Source organism: Carcharodon carcharias, chromosome 15 (assembly GCF_017639515.1).
Source record: "Carcharodon carcharias isolate sCarCar2 chromosome 15, sCarCar2.pri, whole genome shotgun sequence".
In the NCBI taxonomy this organism is placed as follows: Eukaryota; Metazoa; Chordata; class Chondrichthyes; order Lamniformes; family Lamnidae; genus Carcharodon; species Carcharodon carcharias.
The window spans coordinates 12332972-12355056 of NC_054481.1; the positions used below are offsets into that span (position 1 = coordinate 12332972).

The following is a 22085-nucleotide window of genomic DNA, read 5'->3' on the forward strand; positions in this document are numbered from 1 at the left end:
TCGGATTATATTCTTTGGCTCCTTCCCATGATACTGCGTGAACACAGTGAACACCTGGCTGTGGGTTTCGCTTGCCTCAGGCTGTTGTTAGAAGGCTCAGATCACCTCCATCTGGCCACAGAGGATCATTTCTCTTTTCCTTTTTGCCAGTAGTACAATCTTCTGCCGGGGTTGTCAGTTTTATCTGCCAGAATGTAAAAGCACCTTTCAAAATAAGCATCTTTGTTGGGCCTGGCTCCAGCGTTGAGCCCACCATTGCGCAGAGAGATTGGCTTAACTCCATCATCCGGTTTGTTTTCAATGAACAGGCCCGTTCACGTCCAAGACTATTTTCAACTTTAGGGCTTCTGGCTTCGTCTGTTTAGTTGCCAACTCTCTAAGAATGCCCTGGCGTCTCCAAGAGTTAAAGATTAAATCTCCAAGACACTCCTGTGAACGACCCAAGAGAAAAATCACAGCGGATCCTTTTTTAAAAATCAGTATTCATTTCATTTTCTTTGAACAGTTTAGTTTATTCTTTAGAAAATAATTGAAGATGAAAGGGAAAAAATGCTCTTTGACGGACAGTCAAGAATCATTCAATCGGGTGCCAAGACTGTATTACTTTTGCCCTTTAATGCTGGGAGGTGGGACACTGTGAGAACTGACATGTCAGGCAACCATTGGTGGGAGTGTGGGGGCATGACCATTGGAGGTGAGAGGTCACGTGATGAAACCCGCAGGAATACTTTCAACCAGAGTTGGCCGCCGATACATGCTGGAGGTGCATGTCAATTCCTGATTCCTGAGGTGAGGGGTTTGCCTTAAAGTTGAGCAGGCCGGGCCTATACTCACTTTTGTTCAGAAGAATGAGAGGTGATCTTATCGAAACTTATAAGACTCTGAGGGGGCTTGACAGGGTGGATGCTGAGAGCATTATATCCCCTTCTGGGGGGATCTAGAACTAGGGGGCACAGTTTCAAATTAAGGGGTCTCCCATTTAAGATGGCGAAGAGGAGGGTTTTTTTTTCTCTCAGGGGGTTGTTAGCCTTTGGAATTGTCTTTCCCAGCAAGCAGTGGAGGCAGGGTCATTGAATATATTCAAGGGCGCGTTAAACAGATTTTTGATTGACAAGGGGTCAAAGGTTATGGGGGGCAGGCGGGAAAGTGGAGTCGACGCTGCAATTGGATCAGCCATGATCTTATTGAATGGCGGACCAGGCTCAAGAAGCCAAATGGCCTACTCCTGCTCCTTATCCCTGCACTCCCCCACAATTTCCATTCCTTAAAATTTGCGTTCCTGATACTTTAAACTCTGGTCTGGGACCTTTAAAAAAAGTGAACAGTGTTGACTTTCTACCAGGTTAGTTTTACGCCGGTAGAACTAGATCAGGCCAATGAAGCACCAATTTAGACTCATGGGAAGATATACATCCAGAAGGTTATGAAATTTAATTTAGGAACAATTGGAGGATTCAAATGTGACTGAACAGAGGACTGCTCACCTGGCCTTGGATTATTAATGTTGTCATCTACCTGGCTGTAAATTCTCGTTTAATAAAGAAAATAGCTCTACTTTTTTCCTTTATTCCTTCATGAGATGCGGGCATCACTGATAAGGCCAGAATTTGTTGCCTGTTCCTAATTGCCCTTGAACTGATTGGCTTGCTTGGCCATTTCAGTGGGCAACTAAGAATCAACTACATTGCTGTGGGCCTGGAGTCACAGGTAGGCCAGATGAGTAATATTGCAGATTTCCTTCCCTAAAGGGCATGAGTGAACCAGATGGGTTTTTACAACAGTCAACAATGGTTTCATGGCCACCGTTACTGAAGCTAGCTTTATATTCCAGATTTATTAATTGAATTTTAATTATAATTTTAATCAATTGAATTGACTCCGTAGCCTATAGGTTTGGCCGTTGTTTTGGACACTTCGCCTACTAAGCCCCAAACTGCGGCAGATAGGAAGTGCACCGGGATTTCCAGCCAGAAATGCACTGCCACCATATTGGCAAAGGAAAAATAGCTGTCCAGCACCTTTGCCTGAAATGGGTGTTGGGACCAATAAGGGGCCTAATGCCTGTTTGAGCCTTCACCATAAGATTGGTTTGTCCTGAAGCAGCCGGTGCCAGTACCAGCCATAGTCGCACATCGTAAAACCAAACGCCTCTACTGAATAGGTAAGCCTTTGATGTTTGTGACACTGCACATGGAGTGATCTTCCCAGCCCCAAATTAAAGAACGTCTTGTAATATTTGTTTTTTGTAATAATTCCAAAGGGTAAGTGAAAGAAACAAAGAAGGAGAAACAAAGAAAGAAAGAGAGGGAGAAAGAGGGAAAGAAAGAAAGGAAGGGAAAGACTTTGAATTTATAAAGCATCTTGCATGTCCTTAAGGCATTGCAAAGCACTTTACAGCCAATGAAGTGCTTTAGAAGTGTAGTCACTGTTTTAATGTGCCTAGGTAAATTAATATGTACTCTCTTTCTTATTTCTAGTGCAGTGGAAATTCTTCGAGCAGCCTCTTCATCCAATAACATGCGGCTGATGATAGCAAGGGATGAACAGGGCAGGTAAGAGAATTTGAACAAAAGGCCTTTTACCCGAGCACTGCCACTTTTGGGGAATCCAGCACCCCAGTAACACCTTCATGTCTTGATGATGCAAATGGACCAATTTTGAGCCATCCTTTTGTGCATCAGTGTCATGACCACATGAAAGGCGTATCCTTAAAGTGGTGTGTGCGTGTGTCTACGTCGCCCCCTTTTAACTTGCACATGATTCAGTTTTAAAATAACCAAACTATCAAGCTTTATTCTTAAACAAGCTAAAGTTTAGTTTATTATGAAACTACTGCTGAAGGTTACTTAAGTAAAAATGAGATATCGCTGCAGGCTTAGTGCTTGAATTCCTTCTTTCTGAAGTGAAGGGGTTGAAACTTGAAACTTGTTCAGCAGCTGCGATGGTTTCTTTAGTTGACTGCTCAGAGGTTTGCCTTTGCAGGAGGGCTCAGTAGTCAGGAGGCTTTTGGGGGAGAGAGAAGGTTTCCTACTCCTCATTAATTCTATGGTTATGGCACTTTCAAATTGCTTGGACTCTTTGGGCAGAATAGCAGTTGATTTCTTAATACTTTTCTCTTTGTCCTCCCTTGGCTAAGAATGCTCCCTGATGTTGTCTCTCAGAGTTCTTCCTGGGGTTCTGCACTCTGCCTCCCAAGATGGCTTCTTACAGCTTTGATTATGCAGTTCAAAAACACAAAATGGCCGCTGTGTTGATTTTCAACGGGGTTATTGTTTCACCAAGCAAAGAAGTTATTTTCATTCTGGTGCTTTGGAGTCCCTTCCTGTCTCCTGTTCCCTTGGAAGTAAAAGGGTGTTTCACACCTTTGAGAAGATTCAGTGGACATCCCTGGAGGAATATTTTGTATTTTAATGACTTTTCGTAGCCAACTCTAGAGATATGAGTTTGACAAGGCCTGAACAATCACAGAAAGGTGCCATGTTGTCTGTCTATACTTCCATTTCGAAAAAGGCTTTTAAACTCAACATAAAAGTTTGAAAACAGAAATGTACCTTTGAAACAGTAGTCCTTTAGAACTGTAATATAATAATTACACATTTGTGACAATCAGTTGGCCTGTGGCTGCTGTTGAGTTTGAGCCTCTGATCAGATCTAAATAAATTTCTGGCCCATTTTCTCTAACTGCTAAAGGTTCTTGCATTCTACCTTACCTGTACCCATGCTCAAAGTCCACATCGCCCAGTACAGCTGGCACCTAGATGTGCTGGTCGATGGAATTTCATGTCCAACATGTTTTCCACAATTACTGATGAAGTTGGTGCTCAGAGGGTTGGATATTCAGTAGAATGGAATCGCATAACAAGTGTGTCGCCTGGATAGAACCAAATGGATATTTATCTATGTTGCTGACCCCAGTAAGCAATACTGAGACATGTATGAAGACATTCACCAGTCAGGCAGGTAGCCACGTCCTGGGAGGCCTGACCTATTGGCCCATTGCCTCTTTCAGCAAATTCCAGCAAATCTGAGCAAATTCCAGCTTAAAATCAAATCCCTAAACATATATTCCGATACAATAATCCAAAACAAAAACAGAATTACCTGGAAAAACTCAGCAGGTCTGGCAGCAGTTTCGGATTTCCAGCATCCGCAGTTTTTTGTTTTCATTCCGATACAATAATCCATGTGGTTTAAGCTAAAGAGTAAAAAGTATGCTACAATAAGAAACACTTTCATTTATATAGCGCCTGTCATAAATTCAGGATGTCCCAAAGCACTTTACAGCCAATGAAGTTCAAATGTTAAGAAACAGGGAAGCTAATTTGCACACCGACACCTGGCACAAACAGCAATGAAATAAGAATAACATCCATCTCATTGGTGCTGGGTTGATGGGTAATTATTGATCGGAATATAAGGCTGGATTCGGTATTCTCAAAAGAATGTTCTTCGCTGTCAGGGCTGTTGCCTTTCAGATGAGCTGTTAAGCCAAGGTCCCATCTCCTCTTTCAGGTGTAACCACCTCCTTAAAGGGGATTCCAGCATTTTCCCGAAGACTGCTAACTGGCTAAATGGCCTGGAGCTTGCTGGGGCTTTTTCTCCCCTTCTTTTTTGAATAGCGGTGTTACATTTTCAATCTGCTGAGAATGTTCTAGAATCTAGGGAATTTTTGGGAAGATCAAAACCGATGAAATCACTACCTCTGCGGCCACTTTTTTTCGAACCCTCGGAGTACGTCAGACCCAGGGGATTGGTCGGTTATTAGTTCTGTTAGCATCTCTGGGCCAGCATTTCCTGTTCAGTGACGTTGCCGCGCATCGTTCCAGTCTTTCGTTCGGTGGGCGTGCACCAGTCGGCTGTGCGTCCGCTGAACTGTCAAAGGCCTGTTAGGGCCACTGACACAGCAATTGGACTAATTGACAGGGCTGGCCGTCCAACCTTAAGGTTAGCGGGGGAGGGGGGGGGGCAGGCAAACAGCCCAGGCGGCCTTCGCATTATTCATGAAACCTCATCCACAGGCGGGATGAGGTTTCATGAAGGGTTTATTAAATTAATAAATATTTATTAAACATTTGATAAATATGTCCCAGCTCTCGTGACACCATCACACCAGGGGACAGGTGTAAATGATTTTAAACTTTTTTTTTATGTTGAAGTGTTAAATTCAACTTAATCTCCCCGAGGCAGCTCCGTGCTTCAGGGAGATTTCTGCGCTCTTTTGCACCGCATGCGCGTAAGAGCGCAGGCCCCGACTCTCCCTCCTTCCCCCCTCCCACACAGGCAGCGCTGAGCGCTTCCAGGCGCGTGTCACGCTGGGCGGGCCTTAATTGGCGTGTAGAATGGCGGCGCGCAGCCAATCATAGGCAGCGATCAGCTCCACCCATGCCTGCTCCCGACCGGCCCATCCGACGGGGGTAAAATTCTCCCCTTAGTACTTTTTCTCTATGAATTACTTTAAGTTTCTCACTGCCATTAGCCTCTTGATTACCACCTATTTGTGGTACATTTTTTGAGCCTTTTACTGTGAAGACAGATACAAAATATTTGCTTAAAAATAGAAGGACTTGCATATATATATATATAGCAATTTTCAGACCTACACTGGACATCTCAAAGCACTTTACAGTAAATGGAATACTTTTCGAAGTGTAGTCACAGTTGTAATGTGAGAAACATGGCAGCTAATTTGCACTCAGCCAACTCCCACAAATAACAATGTGATAATGACCAGGTTATCGGCTTTTGTGACGTTGATTGAGGGATAAATATTGGACAGAACACCAGGGATAAAGCCCCCACTCTTCTTCGAAATAGTGACATTGGATCTTTTGCCCCCACTTGAGCAGGCAGATGGGGCCTTGGCTTAACACCTCATCTGAAAGATGACACCTCTGACAGTACATTAACATTTCATCTCAGTCATTTCCTTATTCTCCATGATAACTCATGTCTCAGCCTCTAAGGGACTAATATTTACTTTTGCTACAGTCTTCCTTTTACCTACCTCTAGAGGCATCTGTTTTTAGGTTTCTTCCTTGTTTACTCTCACATAATATTTTTTCCCTTTTAATCAATTTATTTTGTTCGTCCTTTGCTGGTTTCTAAAAAAAACTCCCAATCCTCAGGCTTACTACTATTCTTCATAACATTATAAGCCTCTTCCTTTAATCTGATACTATCTTTAGCTTCCTTTGTCAGGCACAGATGGATCATATTTTTCCTGTGGAGTCTGTGTTCCTCAATGGGAAGTATTTTCATTGAGAATTTTGAATTATTTAAGAACCTATTCTTAAAATGTTTGCCAACGATTATCTACCTCCACACCTTTTAATCTATTTGTCCCACCACCCTTTGTCAACTTGCCCCCTCTTATCTATGTAATTGGTTTTATTTATATTTGAAACGTTGATTGACTAATGCACTCATTCACCTCTTATGCTGAAATCAAATTGTTTGAGATAAGGATCATGCTAAATCCAGGTTGACCCTGGTCAGAAGCAATAATGTGTTTCTATGACTATAGTTATGATATCCTTAAGACCTTCAAATCCCTGTGACTGTTATTAAAAAAGAGACATTAGTGGATAAAGTTTAAAAATAAAATGAATGACGTTTAAAAATGTGGTGCAGATAAATTCCTCCACTTATGAAAGGACAAAAATCTCCTTGATTGTGTTGATGTGTAGAACAAAGACTGGAATCCTTAAGGATCAGTAGGAGAATTTCAGCTTCTTCAGGCTCTTTCAAGGCCAATGTCAGGATCAATATAAAAAGCTGTATGGTGCCTTTCCAGTCCAGACTTTACACAAATAAAACATTTATTTGTAGTTTAGAAACACTTAAAAATGCATCAAGGCAACAACTGTTAATGTCCTATATTCCAAATTAGATATGGGAGAGTTTTGGCATCCACCCCCATCCACCCTCCATAAACTGGTGCTTGTGGAAGACTCTGTAGCCTGTACCTTTATACAAACGAAGTTCATTCACCCTTTATGCCTCTGTGTTTGCTGGCCTACATTGGCTCCCAGTCTGGAAACATCTCAATTTAAAGCTGCAGTCCCTGTGGTGTAGGTACACCCACGGTGCTGTTAGGGAGGGAGTTCCAGGGTTTTGACCCAGCGACAGTGAAGGAACTGGGATGATTGGGATGATGAGTGACTTGAATTTCCAGGTGGTGGTGTTCCCATCTATCTGCTGCCCTTGCCCTTCCAGATGGTAACAGTCATGGGTTTGGAAGGTGCTGTCTAAAGAGCCTTGGTGAGTTTCAGCAGTGCCTTGGGATGTGGTACTACATTAATGACACTATTGTACTGGTGATGGCAGGAGAATGACAGCATCCCTAAAGAGGCTAAACATTCCCACTGATGGAGGCCATGACTTATGATCAACCAAAATGGAGAAAGTTAATTTGGCAAGGCATCAAATGCCCTAAGACACTCTGTCAGGAACACGCAGAGGTGGAGCTGAGGCTTTGAGAGGGCAGCAGATGTATGGGATCACCGCCAACTGGACGATCGCCCCCCCTGTCAAGCCACTCACCATCCTGACTTGGAAATGTATCACCGTTCCTTCACTGTCGCTGGGTCAAAATCCTGGAACTCTCTTCGTAACAGCACTGTGGGTGTACCCACACCACATGGACTGCAGCGGTTCAAGGAGGCAGCTCACCACCACCTTCTCAAGGGCGATTAGGGATTAGCAATAAATGCTGGCCCAGCCAGGGAAGCCCACATCCCATGAATGAATAAAAAAAAACCCAGATCAGCTCATCTACCTGACCCTCCAAACACCACTTCTGCCAATCGCTCATCGAATGAAACTTCTGCATTTCGGTCAGTTACAAGCCAGGGACTCCTAGTAGTCAGTGGGGATGTTTGATCTCTTCAGGGATAAGGATATCCTCAAAGCATTTCTGCTGTCGAAATAATGCTGTGGGATATTTCACATCCAGCTGAAAGGACTGGTGTGGCATCAGTTTAATATCTCTTCTGAAAGACAACACTGAAAATGGCAACTTAGATTTTGGGATCATGTCTTTGGAGTGGGATTTGAATCTGCAACCTTCTGATTCAGAGGCAAGAGTGGCCACCCACTAATGTAAATAGGTGTAAATCTATCCAAAAGTTGCACTTCAATAGCTGTATTAGTATTTATTGTTGAATCTCTAAGTATTGTCCTCCTGAAATTCTGAATTTCTCTTTGTTTTGAGCAGGAGAGAATTTGCAGAATTATTAGCAAACTATGGGTCTCGAAGCAGCACAGGATCGGCAAGGAATTCACCCACACTACAAGGAACTGGTAAGTTTCATTTTCTTTTTATATAATGCAAAGTGTTCCCAAAGTTTGTTATTACAGTAAAATCCATTGTATATTGTAAAGGGCTCCCACTTATCTTTGGTGCTGGATACTGGGAAATTTGGGGCAAACTCATTTCGAGCCAATTTAAACAATTACCTGATTGGTGACGGTTTCTGAATTGGCTGGAGTCAATATGTGGTGCAGATAAGTGTTGCTAAACACTTCTTTGCGTTCTGAGGTTTGCATTTTAAATGCTCTTAAATAAATAGTGTAAATTTCTTTCAAAACAGAATTCAAGGCACTCAGTATAAAAAATCTGATCCATTTCCAAAACGTATTCCCTCTAAACTCATGGGGCCGACAATGCACCATCATCTGTCCAAGCAGATTTTGCGTTGGGCACCACTTATGAGCAGGTATCCACTGCATTTCGGAAGTTCTGGGATTTTGGGGGGCCTTGTGGGTAATGCAGTTCTTGTGGATGCCCTCTTGTGATCTCACATCATGACTGGAAGTGGATCAAGGAGTGAATGATTTCACTGGGCAGCAGTTGACTGTCTTGCCTGCCGATCGCCCCAGGAGCCTCCAAGAAGTGAGCATAAAGTACTTTTGAAATGGAGAAGCTGAGGCCCTCAAAGTTCAGTAGCATTACAGCAGCTGATTGAGATATAGAGCCCAGTCATTTCCTCTGTAGTCCCACCTTCTGCCACCACTACAGTTGGTTTTCCAAAACCACCATTTTTCTACCAGCAGTTTCCCCAGCTGATGCAACACTGGTGTAGGTTGCCTGCCCACTGTTTGCTAATGACTAAACACCAAGAATTCTGAAAGTGAAAAGCATGAAGAAAGTCCCTCTCCAACATTGTTCCTATCACCGAGTGGGATTGTGTGCCTTAATCAACTCCAGACATACGGTAGTTGACATTGGCATTTGCCTGCAAGTGTCATATGTGTACATAGCATATCAGTGTGTTATTGAGCCTCACTCTTGAGGGAGGTGGGGAGAGAATTCGATTGATCGAATAGGGAGACAGCCATTTTGATGCCACCATATTCTTTTGCCTGATGCTTTTGGCTGTCCAATGAGACTTTAAATAAACAATGCATCATTAACGCAGAGGATATGCTGTAGGATAAGAAAACCTTACGTTTCATCTTGTTTGTTCTTCATCTTTTTCCCTTTCCCCTTCAGGCAGAACATCTTCAAGCTCCTCGTCATCCTCCCTGAGTTCTGAACAATTAAGCCCAACCAGTTCTCGTGACTCGTCCAGTGGAAATGCTGGAACTTTACTTTGCTCCAGTGCACAGTATGTCTGACAACTATTTATCGTCTTTGCGAATTTATTTGTGTGGCACATCACCTTGTTACCTCATCTAATTCTTTGATGTACACAGAAGAGAGGGAACTGATTGACACTGGTCTGTAATCTCACAGTGAGTTAGCTCAATAGTCCTTTCAGCGCTGAAACCTGGCTCAAACCCAGCTCAGTGCACAAGAATCATAAACTTCTTGTGGCTGCAAAAGGCCCTCACTGAATTGAATTTGAGCAAGCATACCCAGCGCCTAGTGAGAGTAAGCCCACAGTGTTAAACTGCTCGCAGTATGAGCTGACAGTCTCACTAGGATGGTTGCTGGAGGGAATGGGGCTACCATAGGAATTGCTTTACTGATTTGCTGAGTAAAGTATGAACTATTGAGGGCAAGGTAGGGTGAATGTTGAGCTGGATCTCATCCTTGCTTTGCCCTGTACTGCGAGTGCTGAATAATGGTGCTATAATAACGAGTGGAAAATCGTCGCATTGCCCAGGAGTTGGGGCTGATAACCGTCACTGTGTTGCGCAACAAAAGGAATCTGAAACATAAGTATCTCCATAGCTTCAGGAGCTTTGGTGCACTTGTACAATGGAGTGGCATTAAAAGAAAAATCATCACCCTTACTTTATAAAGTTTCACTGTTCTCATGATACCAAAAGACTTACATTTTTATAGTGCTTTTCATGATCACCTATGACGTGGCAGCCAATTTGCACCCAGCAAGCTCCCACACATAGCAATGTGATAACAACCAGATAATCTGTTTTTGTGATGGTGACTGAGAGTTATATACTGGCCAGGACACCAGGGATAACTCTCTTGCTTTTCTTCCAAATAGTGCCACAGGATCATTTATATCCACTTGAGAGGGCGGCTTTAAACACCTCTTTGGAAAGATGGCACCTCCAATAGTGCAGCACTCCCTCAATACTGTATTGGAGTGTTAGTCTTGATTTTTGTACTTTTAAGTCCTGCAGTGTGACTTAAACCCAGAACTTGATGACTCAGAGGAGAGAGCATTACCAACTGAGCCACCAGCTGATGCAGCAATCGTGTTGCAACATTTAACACATTGACCCCAAGACCTAGACTTTCCACTTCCCCATGCTGACCTTGCGCAAGAGTTGCGGCCAGCTGAAATAGAAAGTAATACGAGGTTAAGCTCCTGCCGCTCCATCACTTTCCATTTGCGACTGTCAGAGCATTCTAATCCTGGCCTAGTTTTTTAAACTTCAAACTCTTCAGACTCTGGATGTCAGGAGGCTTGTTGGATCCAGGCATTGATTTGAAAGAATTTATTTATTTAGTAGCTTTCATGACCTCAGTATGTCACATAGCACTGTACAGTCAATGAGGTATTGTTGACATGTTGTCAGTGTTACAATACAAATAGTTGTGTGGTAGTAGAGAACGTGAGTACTGCTGAATAAAGAAACATGTCAAAGCTTTTCGTTTTGCACTCATCAGGACACTTTGCATTATGCCAAATAAGGGGAAAACAACAATTTATACTGTATGTGAAGAGAGTGCTGAATGGTTGGCAAGCAGATTCTGATTGGTAGTGTTGCCATGGAGAATGCCCTAGTGATTATGATTGACAGTTAACTGCCAAGCATTGTGTGAAATTTAAACCAGGCAACTTGACCCTGATTGGTCAAGGCATTGCCCTGAGGAATGAGTCAGCGAATGGCTGTCACTTATTTTGTTAAGCTGAAACAGGTGCAATGTGTGTACATGGTTTTTCTGTCTGCCCTGTGTACTTATATATGTTCATATATTAATGCTGTGCACACTCTCCACTGGTAAACTGAAAAACCTGTAGGACATCTCTTTGTCCTGCTGTGTGTTTGGCCCTTGAGGCTTAACACAACAATCTCTGCACCTATTCCAGTTTGAGCCCTCAGAAGCCTATCACCCTTATGTAAATAACCTTGTGGTCTGAAATATGGCCATAATCAATTAGGCATCTATAAGGCAAGTGAATGTTCAGTCCTGTGAGAGATCAGCACCAACCATGGAGAAGAGGAAGAAATTCCAAGTCAGTGTGCCAACAAAACAGTGCATGGGCTTAAACATTTTTTTTAAAAAGTGGCTAGACTTTAAAATGATTGTTTGGAAACTACATTATGCTGCTGTTGAGCTATGGCCTCTTCCCAGCACCAAGAAGCTTCCCCTATTTGAAGGCCTTGGCAGGTACCAACTCTTGTTCAGGCCAAGAACCAGAGAGAGTGAGTCAATGAGGTGTCAGCCATTGCTCTGGAAGGTTACTGGATTTATATCATCTGAAGCATACCAGGTAACATGTGCAAGATGCGACTTTGACAGCAATGTAAGGGAGCTCAGTGTCGGTGATGAACTGACAAACCAGACATACTCTATACTGTCAGGGAATGGAAATTGGAAAAATGTTGCCCCCCTCCCCTGTGTAAAGAAACACGAATGTGTGCACGTGTCAGATTCCCTTGAAGTGAGCCCAGAATTTGCTTCATAGTTTTGCATAAAAATCATTGCATTCTGAGTAACCACAATGTTCTTTTTTTTCTCTCTAAAGAACCTGTGCCTTTTAACGCCTGTCACAGTTTATATTCTAAATTATTTGTTTCCTCTTAGTTCCCATACTGATGATGGAATTCAGCTTGTTACCATCACCAAATCGACTGGCCTCGGGCTGACGGTGACAGGAGGGTCCAACAGACCTGATGGGCCCAAGGTGTATGTGGAGGATATCATCGCAGGGGGAGATTGTCAAAAGGCAAGACTGAAACGATTGTGGCAATGTCCAGTTAGGGAGATTTGAAAAACATTATTGTGGTCAGATCTATACTAAAAAATATGACTCAATTTTATATTTTCACTTTTTCTGATTTGAAGTTTGAGTAACTCATTTGAGGTCTTGCAATTGGCTTCGAGGTCTTGTAATTAGCTGATTCAGGATTCTTTAGGTGATAATACCTTTCATCTGGAGTTCCAATCCAATTTGTAACTGTTATGCCTTATCTGAGGATTGTGACAGATTTTGAATCCACTCTCCATATTCTCCCAGGTCCAGTGTCACCTCTAAATGAACCCAACGTCCTTTACAATCAGGAGTTTAGATTGACAGCCAATGTCTAGTCACGCAATAGCAAATCCAGAGCCTTTACAGTGAAGCCCTGTGCTAAATGAAATGATCTCACTTGTGCATTCCTTCAGGCTTCTTAAAGATGAACTGATTAACAATTTGATGAGGTGAGGCCAATAGAAAAAACAATCAAGAAGCTGGTTCATTTATCAGATTCCTTGTGAAGGGATGAAGCTGTTAATTGTGGATTGTATCTTGTCCCATACCACGTCCTGCTGTGAAAGAAATAACAGAGCAAGCTACACATTCCCCTGTTTGCGAGCTAGAACATACCCTTCATACCAGTATCTTTTCCCTGTGGTTGGTTGGCTCTATTCTACTAGAAGAGATCTTTTCCCCTCTGGTGCTAACTCAAACTTTGACCAGAGTTAGCAGGCAGCACCTCTTCCCCACCACCCAATTGTACGATTTTTCTTTTTCTTCCTTTGGCTGTGCCTTCCGTCTATCCAGTGGTTGGCCTGTCGGACTGCCAACAAAACCAAATAGCCATCCCTGGATTGAGGCCACCTTGAAGCTACCCCTACTATTCCCAATTGAACAGGTCACACTCCATATTGACTCTGGGTGGCTCACTCACGAGAGAAGCCACTTCATCATAATCACCCAAAGTCTGGTCTGAGATTAGTTACCGGGGGCAATTTTGGCTTTGCATAATAGAATAAAACGATCAACAGCAGGACAGATGTATACAGGATGGCTGACCCAATATCACCCATTTTATCCCATTGTCAAAATTACCCCCATTGCCCCTGACTGTTCCAAGTCAAAACTGTGTGTGGGAAGCAATATTCTGCAAAGTGATCCATCTGGCTTTAATGCACTCAGTTGCTCCTCACCTTAAATTGTTGTGCGGGATCTTAATCCTTTAGTAAACAGAATTTAACTGAATAGTAGCAACTTAATAAAAGTCATACCAAGCACGCTGCAGGAGGAAATAATCAGAATGACAAAATGTGACAATGATGAGTGCACAGATTTTCAAACTGGTTGGACAGCAGAGAAGAAATGCTGTATATGATGTCGGCTGGATGCTGCAGTATCTTTTTGTCTCTGGTACCAAGGGTTTAAATTCAGTCAAATGTGATGGGATGAAAACCTATCTGCTGGCTGCAGCACTCCCAAATGAAAATAGTTTGGGAAGTGAAATGGGGCTTCAAGTGAGTTTAGGCCTATCACAAAGACAATCTTGTCACTGAATTGGCGATCTGTCTTTGAATTCACTGCCTATAGGAAGCAGGTTATGCTGAACCTGCCTGATTAACATTCCATTTATTTCAATGCTGATGCGATGGCCGTCCACCCCTCCACATTATTTCAGGAATGAAGATAAGAACCCACCTCCCATGTGTGAAATGTCGCGTAAGCAAAGTGGGGGAGTCGGTGGGGTGTTGAGGGAGGGAGAAGGGGGTCGCTCTTCTGAGGCTGGTAGAAGACACACATTTGGGGAAAGAGCAGAGGGATCTTTGCTTACTATCTAACTGTACCATGCATGGGCTGAGCACAGTTGGTGAGCACGTTTGTCCAGGGGTAGAAATTTGGTTCCTCTCACAGCAGTGACTTTCCTCATCCTAATAAAGACGCAAAATAGAATCATGGAAAATGTACATTTTAAAACCGCCCATCAAATTGGAAAGCCACAGAGTCACTGCAGAATAATTGTGCTCACACAAGAGCGGGAATGTGAGAACTTTAAAACCTGATGAAATTCCGCAGGCTTCTGTTCAAATGATAAAAATACAATCTTCTGCATGATCTGTAAGTGAATTTTCTTGTATTTGTTTGAAGGATGGTCGACTTCGTCCGGGAGACCAGCTGGTCGCTATTAACAAGAAGTCTCTGATTGGAGTTACGTATGAGGAAGCCAGAAGCATCCTCAATAAAATGATGTTTACGTAAGTAGCTATTTTGTCTGTTGTGTGTATCACCTGTGGCTTGGTAGTAGCACTTTTGCCTTAGAGTCAGAAGGTCACGGGTTCAAGCCCCAATCCAGATGCACAATCCAAGTTGAAACCTCCACTGCAGTACTGATGGAATGCTGTTCTGTCAGAGGTGCCATCTTTCAGGTGAGGTGTTATCTGCCCTCTTGGGTGAATGTTAACAAATCTGAGGCACTGTTGCACAGAAGGGTGGGGGAGTTGTCCCAATGTCCTGGCTGATGCTTCTAGAAAACCAACTCCTAAAATGATGTGGTCATTTATTCGTTGCTCATCATGGAAGCTTTCTGTGTACAAATTGGGTTTCCTACAGTACAACAGTTTCTACACTTCAAAATACTTCACTGGCTGCAAAGTGCTTTGAGATATCCTGAGGCCATGAAAGGTGCTAGATAAATGCAAGCCTTTCTTATGAGAGTCCAGCAGTAACTAACTTATAGATGAGAATTATTGGGCACGAAGAAAAATACATTATTTTCTCTTTAGAGTTAGGAACTTAGGAACAGGAGAAGACCATTTATCCCTCAAGCGTTTCCCGCCATTCAGAGAGATCACAGCTGATCTGTAACCTAACTCCATGCCTTTGCCCCATATCCCCTAATACCATTAGTTAACCGAAGTCCATCAATCTCAGATTTAAAATGAATAACCCGCATCAATTGTTTGTAGGAGAGAGTGCCAAACATCTACCAATCTTGGTGTTTCCCCGGGGCTCAATCTTATGGTTTTCAGTAGGGGTGAGGGAAGCAGAACATCCACTCACTCCTGCCCCCAACCCCCGCTGTCACAGCTCAGCAAATCGAGTGTCAGATGGCCAATTAGCGAGCACCCCAAGGGAGAGCCGCCAATCTGTGTTGGGAAGGGGGCTCCGCACCCAATCAGGTGTCCAGACCGGGCTGTCAGGCAGAGAACCGGAAGTCAGTCACAGTCACCAATTTAAAAGCTGCCTGTCCTCACACGCCTCCTCCTTATTTGTTATGGCAGCCCAAAGACAGTGAATAAGTAAAACCTAATAACATCCAAATGCCTTCCCCAGCAGACTCTGCTGCTCCATGCTGCTTGGTCTCCTACTGCACTGTAACGATTCTGTGATTTCTGTGAGAATTGGAGGAGTGCAGGCGTTTCACAGGGTTGTGAGACTGTAAGAGGTTGCGGAGAAACGGAGGTCTGAAGCCATGGAGGGATTTGGAAATGAGGAGGAGAATTTTAAAATTGAAGTTTGCTTAACCGGGAATGAGTCTATGTCAGCGAGCCACAAGGTGGTGGGCCAACAGGGCTCGTTTGCAAGTTAGAACATGGCTAGGAGAGTTTTGGATGAACCTAAGCTTTTATCATTTTTATAATTTATTTAAAGGAATGAAGAAACCATAACAATTGCCTTTTTACCAGGCAAAGGATCTTTACATTCAAATACTTCATTACACAACGGGGACCACTCAGCTCAGAAGAACACTGGAAATGGCTACAGTTCTTGTAGGTTGAAGGTTCATGTCAGAACACCTAAGGTCAGTGTAAATTTATTCTGTTGTATTGAACCACATAGCAATTACCAAACAGGAATCGACAGTCCATGCTGGTGCATATCTTCCACATAACGGTAGACTTAATTCCTCTTGCCTGTCTTTTTCCCGTTTTCAATTGTTCATCTTTCCTTCAACCGCCCATCTCACCTCTGGTGTCTCTGTGGCTCACTCTTGCTCCTGGATCAGGAGGGTCATGGGACCCTTTCCAGAGACCGGAGCATAAAATCTAGGGAGTGCCACATTGTCAGCGGTGCCATCTTTCTGATGAGGCATTAAACTGAGGCTCTGTTTGCCCTCGCATCAGGTGGATATAAATGATTGCATGTTATTATTTCAAAGAAGATCAGGGGAATTCTGTCCAGCGTCCTGGTCAATATTTATCCCTCAACAAACGCTTAAAAACAGATTGGTGTCATGCTGCTGTTTGTGGGACTTTACTGTGCACAAGTTGCCCACTGCACTTTCTACATGACTCCCGTGGCTACATTTCAAAAAGTATTACATTGACTGTAAAGCACTTTGGGGAGCCCGAGGTCAGGAAAGGCGCTATATGAATGCAGGTCTTTCTTTTCAGACAGCGATAAAGGCAGAAGCAGAGAATTAATAAGGTCATCGTTTCAAGTACTGTAGCATGCTGTAGATGAAGGTAGAATGAGAAATTTAATTGAACTTATCACTGTGTGCAGGATGGCCTATGTCAAGATAAAAAACAAAAACAGAATTACCTGGAAAAACTCAGCAGGTCTGGCAGCATCGGCGGAGAAGAAAAGAGTTGACGTTTCGAGTCCTCATGACCCCATGAGGACTCGAAACGTCAACTCTTTTCTTCTCCTCCGATGCTGCCAGACCTGCTGAGTTTTTCCAGGTAATTCTGTTTTTGTTTTGGATTTCCAGCATCCGCAGTTTTTTTGTTTTTATCTCTATGTCAAGATAAGTTGGTTACCAAAAGCCAATGCCTTTTAAACATAGCAGGCCCAAAAAATTGTTGGACTCACAGCGTGAGTCCAGTAAAATGGCGAAATAAATTTGGTCCCACTTTTTTTTTCACCTGAGGAGCTGGCAAGTATTATATTGGTGAGGCCTACAAGTACCATTCTTACCCGTATGTCCTGAAGTCTTGATGTAAGACACCGGGGTCAAAAGGACAAGATTATAGATTGAGATATAATACACTTGTAACAATATTTTACCCTTTTGGATCTCTGCAACTTTGTTCAGGCATTAGAGTGCTCCTTTCCTGCTCCAGTCAATGGGCCTCTAGTCTGATCTCTGACCTCTGCAGAGGTCGCTGATCTGAATTGGCCCTCGTTTTGTTGTCTCATGGCTCCTGCTCAAAAGTGAACATCAACTGAAGCTACGGGCAGGAATTTGAGCCTTTGGTCAGGCCCCTGATTATAATTACAGGTCCCGACTGTGTTGGGAGCTGTCACCCGACACCAATCAGTGACCAAAGGGCACGTTTGTCATCCAATTAGGAAGATAGGCAGGCTCTTGAAGCTAGGGAGCCAATAGGAGGCCCTCTAGCACGAAGGGGACTGCAGCCTACTGTGGTAGGTAAGGGAGAGAGAGAGCGGACACCCTCTCAGCAACTTTAAAAGATCGGAACTAAAAATTGGTCACAGCTTCCATTGTAGAGGGAGACGCCTCCACAGGCAGCCTGTGACTGCACATAGCCAGGTAGGTCGATGGGGTGAAGGGGCCTCAAAGTCAGCCTGGAGTGCTGGCTCCTTGGTCTGCCACAGTGAGACTGCCTCCAGGTAGCTTCTGTTCTCTCGATTCCTCAGGGGGGTCCCACAGACCTACTAGAGTTTTCCAGTCAGTCTCTGATCAATGGCTTCAACTGGCAAGTTAAATGCCTTAATTAACTACTCTCCAATAGGCTCATATATAAATAATGGCTGCTGGATGAAGTATCAGAGGATCCTGTTAGCTGTACAGCTATATTTCAAAATGACTGGCGTCCCAGGAGAAGAGGGAGAAATATTGAGGGGGAAAAATACATATCTTCCTTATCAATGTGACCAGCTAGTTTGGGGACATCTGAATCTGTTGCTGTGCCTATAATCTTTTGCCTATGGTCCTTAACCCTAGAGCACTTAAGTACCTGTGCATCATCTTATAAAACTTTTGTGCTAATCATACACTTGTATTTTTCTCAACAGCCCCGACTTGAAGACCACTGTCCAGTGCCTTTCCAGTCACCAGACATTTGCCCGCTAGAGCTCACTGACTCAGGTATCTAATCTCAGTGTGATGAGGGGCATAGCTTTTCACCTTCTGAACCCCTTTGATTTACATGATTGTAGAAAAGTGTCTAGCAAGCAATTCCTTCATCATTTCCACCCACCCTGCTTTAGCTCCTTAGAAAGAAACGAGATCTTCACCCAAACCCAGATATGCTCAGCGGGATAATTAAGGAGGTTATCTACACAGAAATGAATGGATTGTGTAACCAGACTCTGTTGTGTCACCAGTCAGGTTTTTAAAATTTGTTTATGGGATGTTGACATTATTGGCAAGGCTTGTATTTGTCGCCCATCCCTATTTGCCCTTGAGAGCAGTTAAGAGTCAACCACATTGCTGTGGGCCTGGATCACATGTAGGCCAGACCAGGTAAAGATGGCAGATTTCCTTCCCCAAAGGGTATTAGTGAGCTAAATGGGTTTTTACAACAGTTGATAGTTTTGCTGACACTAGCTTTACATTTCAGATTTTTTTATTAATTGAATTTAAATTCCACCAGTGACTGTGATGGGATTTGAACCCATGCCCCCAGAGAATTAGAATGCACTTCTGGGTTACTAAGTCCAATGACATTACAATTATACCACCATCTCCCCAAATCTCTCACCTGTGTTGATCGACCTGTCCAATTCTAGCCATTCTAATGTGGTCATTAACACTCCCAATTTGGCTGCAGTATCAGAACAGACACCAAAGGATCAACTTTAACCCGAGCCACCCAGCATAAACCAGGCAGATAAGGCAGTTAAAAAGGAATAGGTCAGTCTCCAGCTCAGGTACCGATCATTGATCTCCATAGAGATTGATAACTTTTAAAAAGACATTTGAATTCAGGGTGACCAACTTAAAGGGTCACACAAAAAGATTTCAAGTTTGAAACTTTTACTGCAACAAACAAACTCATAGCACCATTACCTAAACACTAATTTTTAAGACAAATTATACTTCAAGCTACAGAACAGGACTTTCCCATTTTAACATTTAAATCAACCAAAAATCTCCTACTCCACGGTTATAGTAACACTGTCCCTTAGGCAAAAATAGAACCATAGAACCATGGAAAAGTTATTGCACAGAAAGGGGCCATTGAGTCCATCGTGTCTGTGCTAGCCAAGAAAGAAAAAAGATTTAAAACTAGTTGTCCATTCTAATCCCACCTTCCAGCACCCGGTCCTTAGCCTTGTAGGTTACAACACTTTAGGTGCAGTTCCAGGTACCTTTTAAATGAGTTGAGGGTTTCTGCCTCCACCACCAAACCAGGCTGTGAATTCCAAACACACACCACCCTCTGATGAAGAAGTTTTTCCTCATGTCCCTCTAATCCTTCTACCAATCACCTTAAATCTGTGCCCCCTGGTAATTGACCTCTCTGCTAGGGGAAACAGGGCATCCCCGTCTACTCTACCTAGATCCCCCATAATCTTGTAGACCTCAATCAGTTCACCCTTCAGCCTCCTTTGTTCCAAGGAAAACAACCCCAGCCAATCCAATCTTTTCCTCATGGCTGCAATTTTCAAGCCCTAACAACATTCTTGTAAATCCCCTCTATACTCCCTCCAAATATTGAATTCTCCCAGAACCAGTCCAAGGTGATTCTTATCCTCCAAGGGTTTACTTCCATTCTTTTCTTTCCCAACCTGGTGACTTTTAACCCAAAGCTATCTTTCATGGCGAGGGTTTTCCAGGTGAATCTACCTCTAGCTTAAGCTAGGCGAATCTTCCAGCCTCATTCTAAATCCTCATGAATTGGGTCTTTTCAATCCAAGTACAAGATCCTACTCACATTCCTGTGCGGTGAACCATAGAGATTTTCTGCCTCTATCTTCTTTCTCTCTCTCTCTCGCTCTCTCTCTTTCTCAGATCCTGGCCAATTGCCCTGTCTATGAAATTCAGAGTTATCTTTTAGGAGAACCTTGTAACCCAATCTTATAATATGCACCCTACCCTCTCAAATTCCACTTCCATGGCAATGTGAATCATATGGGCCTTGTATCCAGGTTAAAATGTGGATTAGCCACCCTTGAGACCCTGACTCTATTCTATCTTGAAATTAAATGAATAGTTTAAAGTACAACCATTTACAACCTGACATTCTTAACACCTCCCTTAGACTTTGGAGACTAAAAGCCTATCCACCGTCAGCACCAGATGCTTATGCTATTGTCCACGAGTGTGAACAACACAATCTTGAATCCCAGCAGAGTTTGAGAGTTTAAAGCTTTTAACACTCCGAAGGACATTGAATTTGAGACAAACTAGCATGTGTCATTCCTTCTGTACAGCTGCCAAAACATCCATTCAGAAAGAAGTGCCCAACATCAAACGAAAAGTCTCTCTGGACCCTCACGTTCGGTTAAAGGTGGATAAGCTTGAGTTGGTAAGTGTCTCTTGCATGTGCTTCTCTTCCTCATCCTTTTCATTTCCTCTTCTTCCTTCCCCTTTTCCATTCCAGTGAGCAAACTAGTTTTTAGTCAGGGATTCGGGAGAAAAATAATGCTAAATTTGCCTGAATACTTAGACACAGTTAGAAAAGTCAGACATTGAAACATATATGTGAAGCAATGGAACCAATATTCAGGGCCTCAAAGTTCCCATAGAGTTGTCAATGGCTGTGGTTAGCCCTTCTCCGAGGGTGGGGAAGTGTACTTAAAAAGTTGAGATGCTGAAATACCCACCACTGACACTATGGCGTGTTTTCTTAACCTCTGTGATAGCTACTACTATGCAGAAGGTACCAAGTAGGCATCAGTATCACAATAGCAGGGATTCTTCATTCCAGGTGAGGTTTGGTACGCTTGTTGCTTCTTTCAATGATCTATGGCTCCTCTGAGGGGCTGTGGGACATGTGAGTTTTTGGTGTTGGAACCCCCTCTAATGCAACTGGTCTTGTTTTGAGGTAGGAGAGGTTCTTCCCTCCACAAAGCCCTGCTAAATCCTCAACATAAGGGCTGGGACCCATCGATGGGCTGATTGGCCTAATTTCTGCTCCCATGTCTTATGGTCATTCATCCATCTCCTAGCTGAATTTCTGACCAAAGCTGGGAATGAGCTGAAGGACCAGAAATCTTCAATCCCCAGTAGATCTGCCTGCAAAAAATCAGCAGTGGGGATTTACGCTGCCCCACATCACTGCTGGGGCTTTTCTCAGGTTGAGTGACTGAGCAAAAGATTGCAGCCGGTGCAAAGCCTAAAAAATCTTGCCCTCATTTCCAATTCCATCCATTCAGACTGAGAAAGCCAAATCTCTGCAGGTCAGCGGAAAGCTGTGATCACCATTAGTACTCACTGCCTAAATTCTCTGAACACGAGATAGATGTGCATTGACCCAGTTTGGATTCCAAAGTGAATTTTAAGTTCAATGTCAGGGATGACATGTGGAGGCTGATTTACCTACTATAGGTTTGGAATGACCAGAGAGCCTCATAACAAGAACAAGTTGCGGAGTAATGGGTTTAAGTTTATTACCTTTCCTGGAACAGAAATTATCTTTCTTTTAAATAGTGACTTTCACAGCATTCTCATACCACAAATAGATATCAATGATCACAAAAATGGAAAATAATTTGTAATGTAATCATAATGTAAGTTGTTGTCCCCAAACTGCCGTCCCAGTATTGCCTGGAAATGCAGAACGTGGGTGGATATGG

General features: G+C 43.2%; 1 protein-coding gene across 1 annotated transcript in view; it reads left to right on the top strand.

The window, feature by feature from the left end:
- The first annotated feature begins 753 nt into the window (after window positions 1–753).
- The window catches only part of si:dkeyp-72e1.9 (syntaxin-binding protein 4), a 55804-nt gene continuing 34472 nt past the window's right edge, over window positions 754–22085 (top strand). Inside the window, exons 1-9 of the mRNA XM_041206211.1 lie at window positions 754–855; window positions 2478–2552; window positions 8216–8301; window positions 9494–9608; window positions 12227–12368; window positions 14523–14629; window positions 16026–16176; window positions 18357–18429; window positions 20721–20815. Of these exons, the coding sequence (XP_041062145.1) occupies window positions 2518–2552; window positions 8216–8301; window positions 9494–9608; window positions 12227–12368; window positions 14523–14629; window positions 16026–16176; window positions 18357–18429; window positions 20721–20815 (804 nt within the window). The 5' untranslated portion in view covers window positions 754–855; window positions 2478–2517. The remainder of the gene's footprint in view (window positions 856–2477; window positions 2553–8215; window positions 8302–9493; window positions 9609–12226; window positions 12369–14522; window positions 14630–16025; window positions 16177–18356; window positions 18430–20720; window positions 20816–22085) is intronic.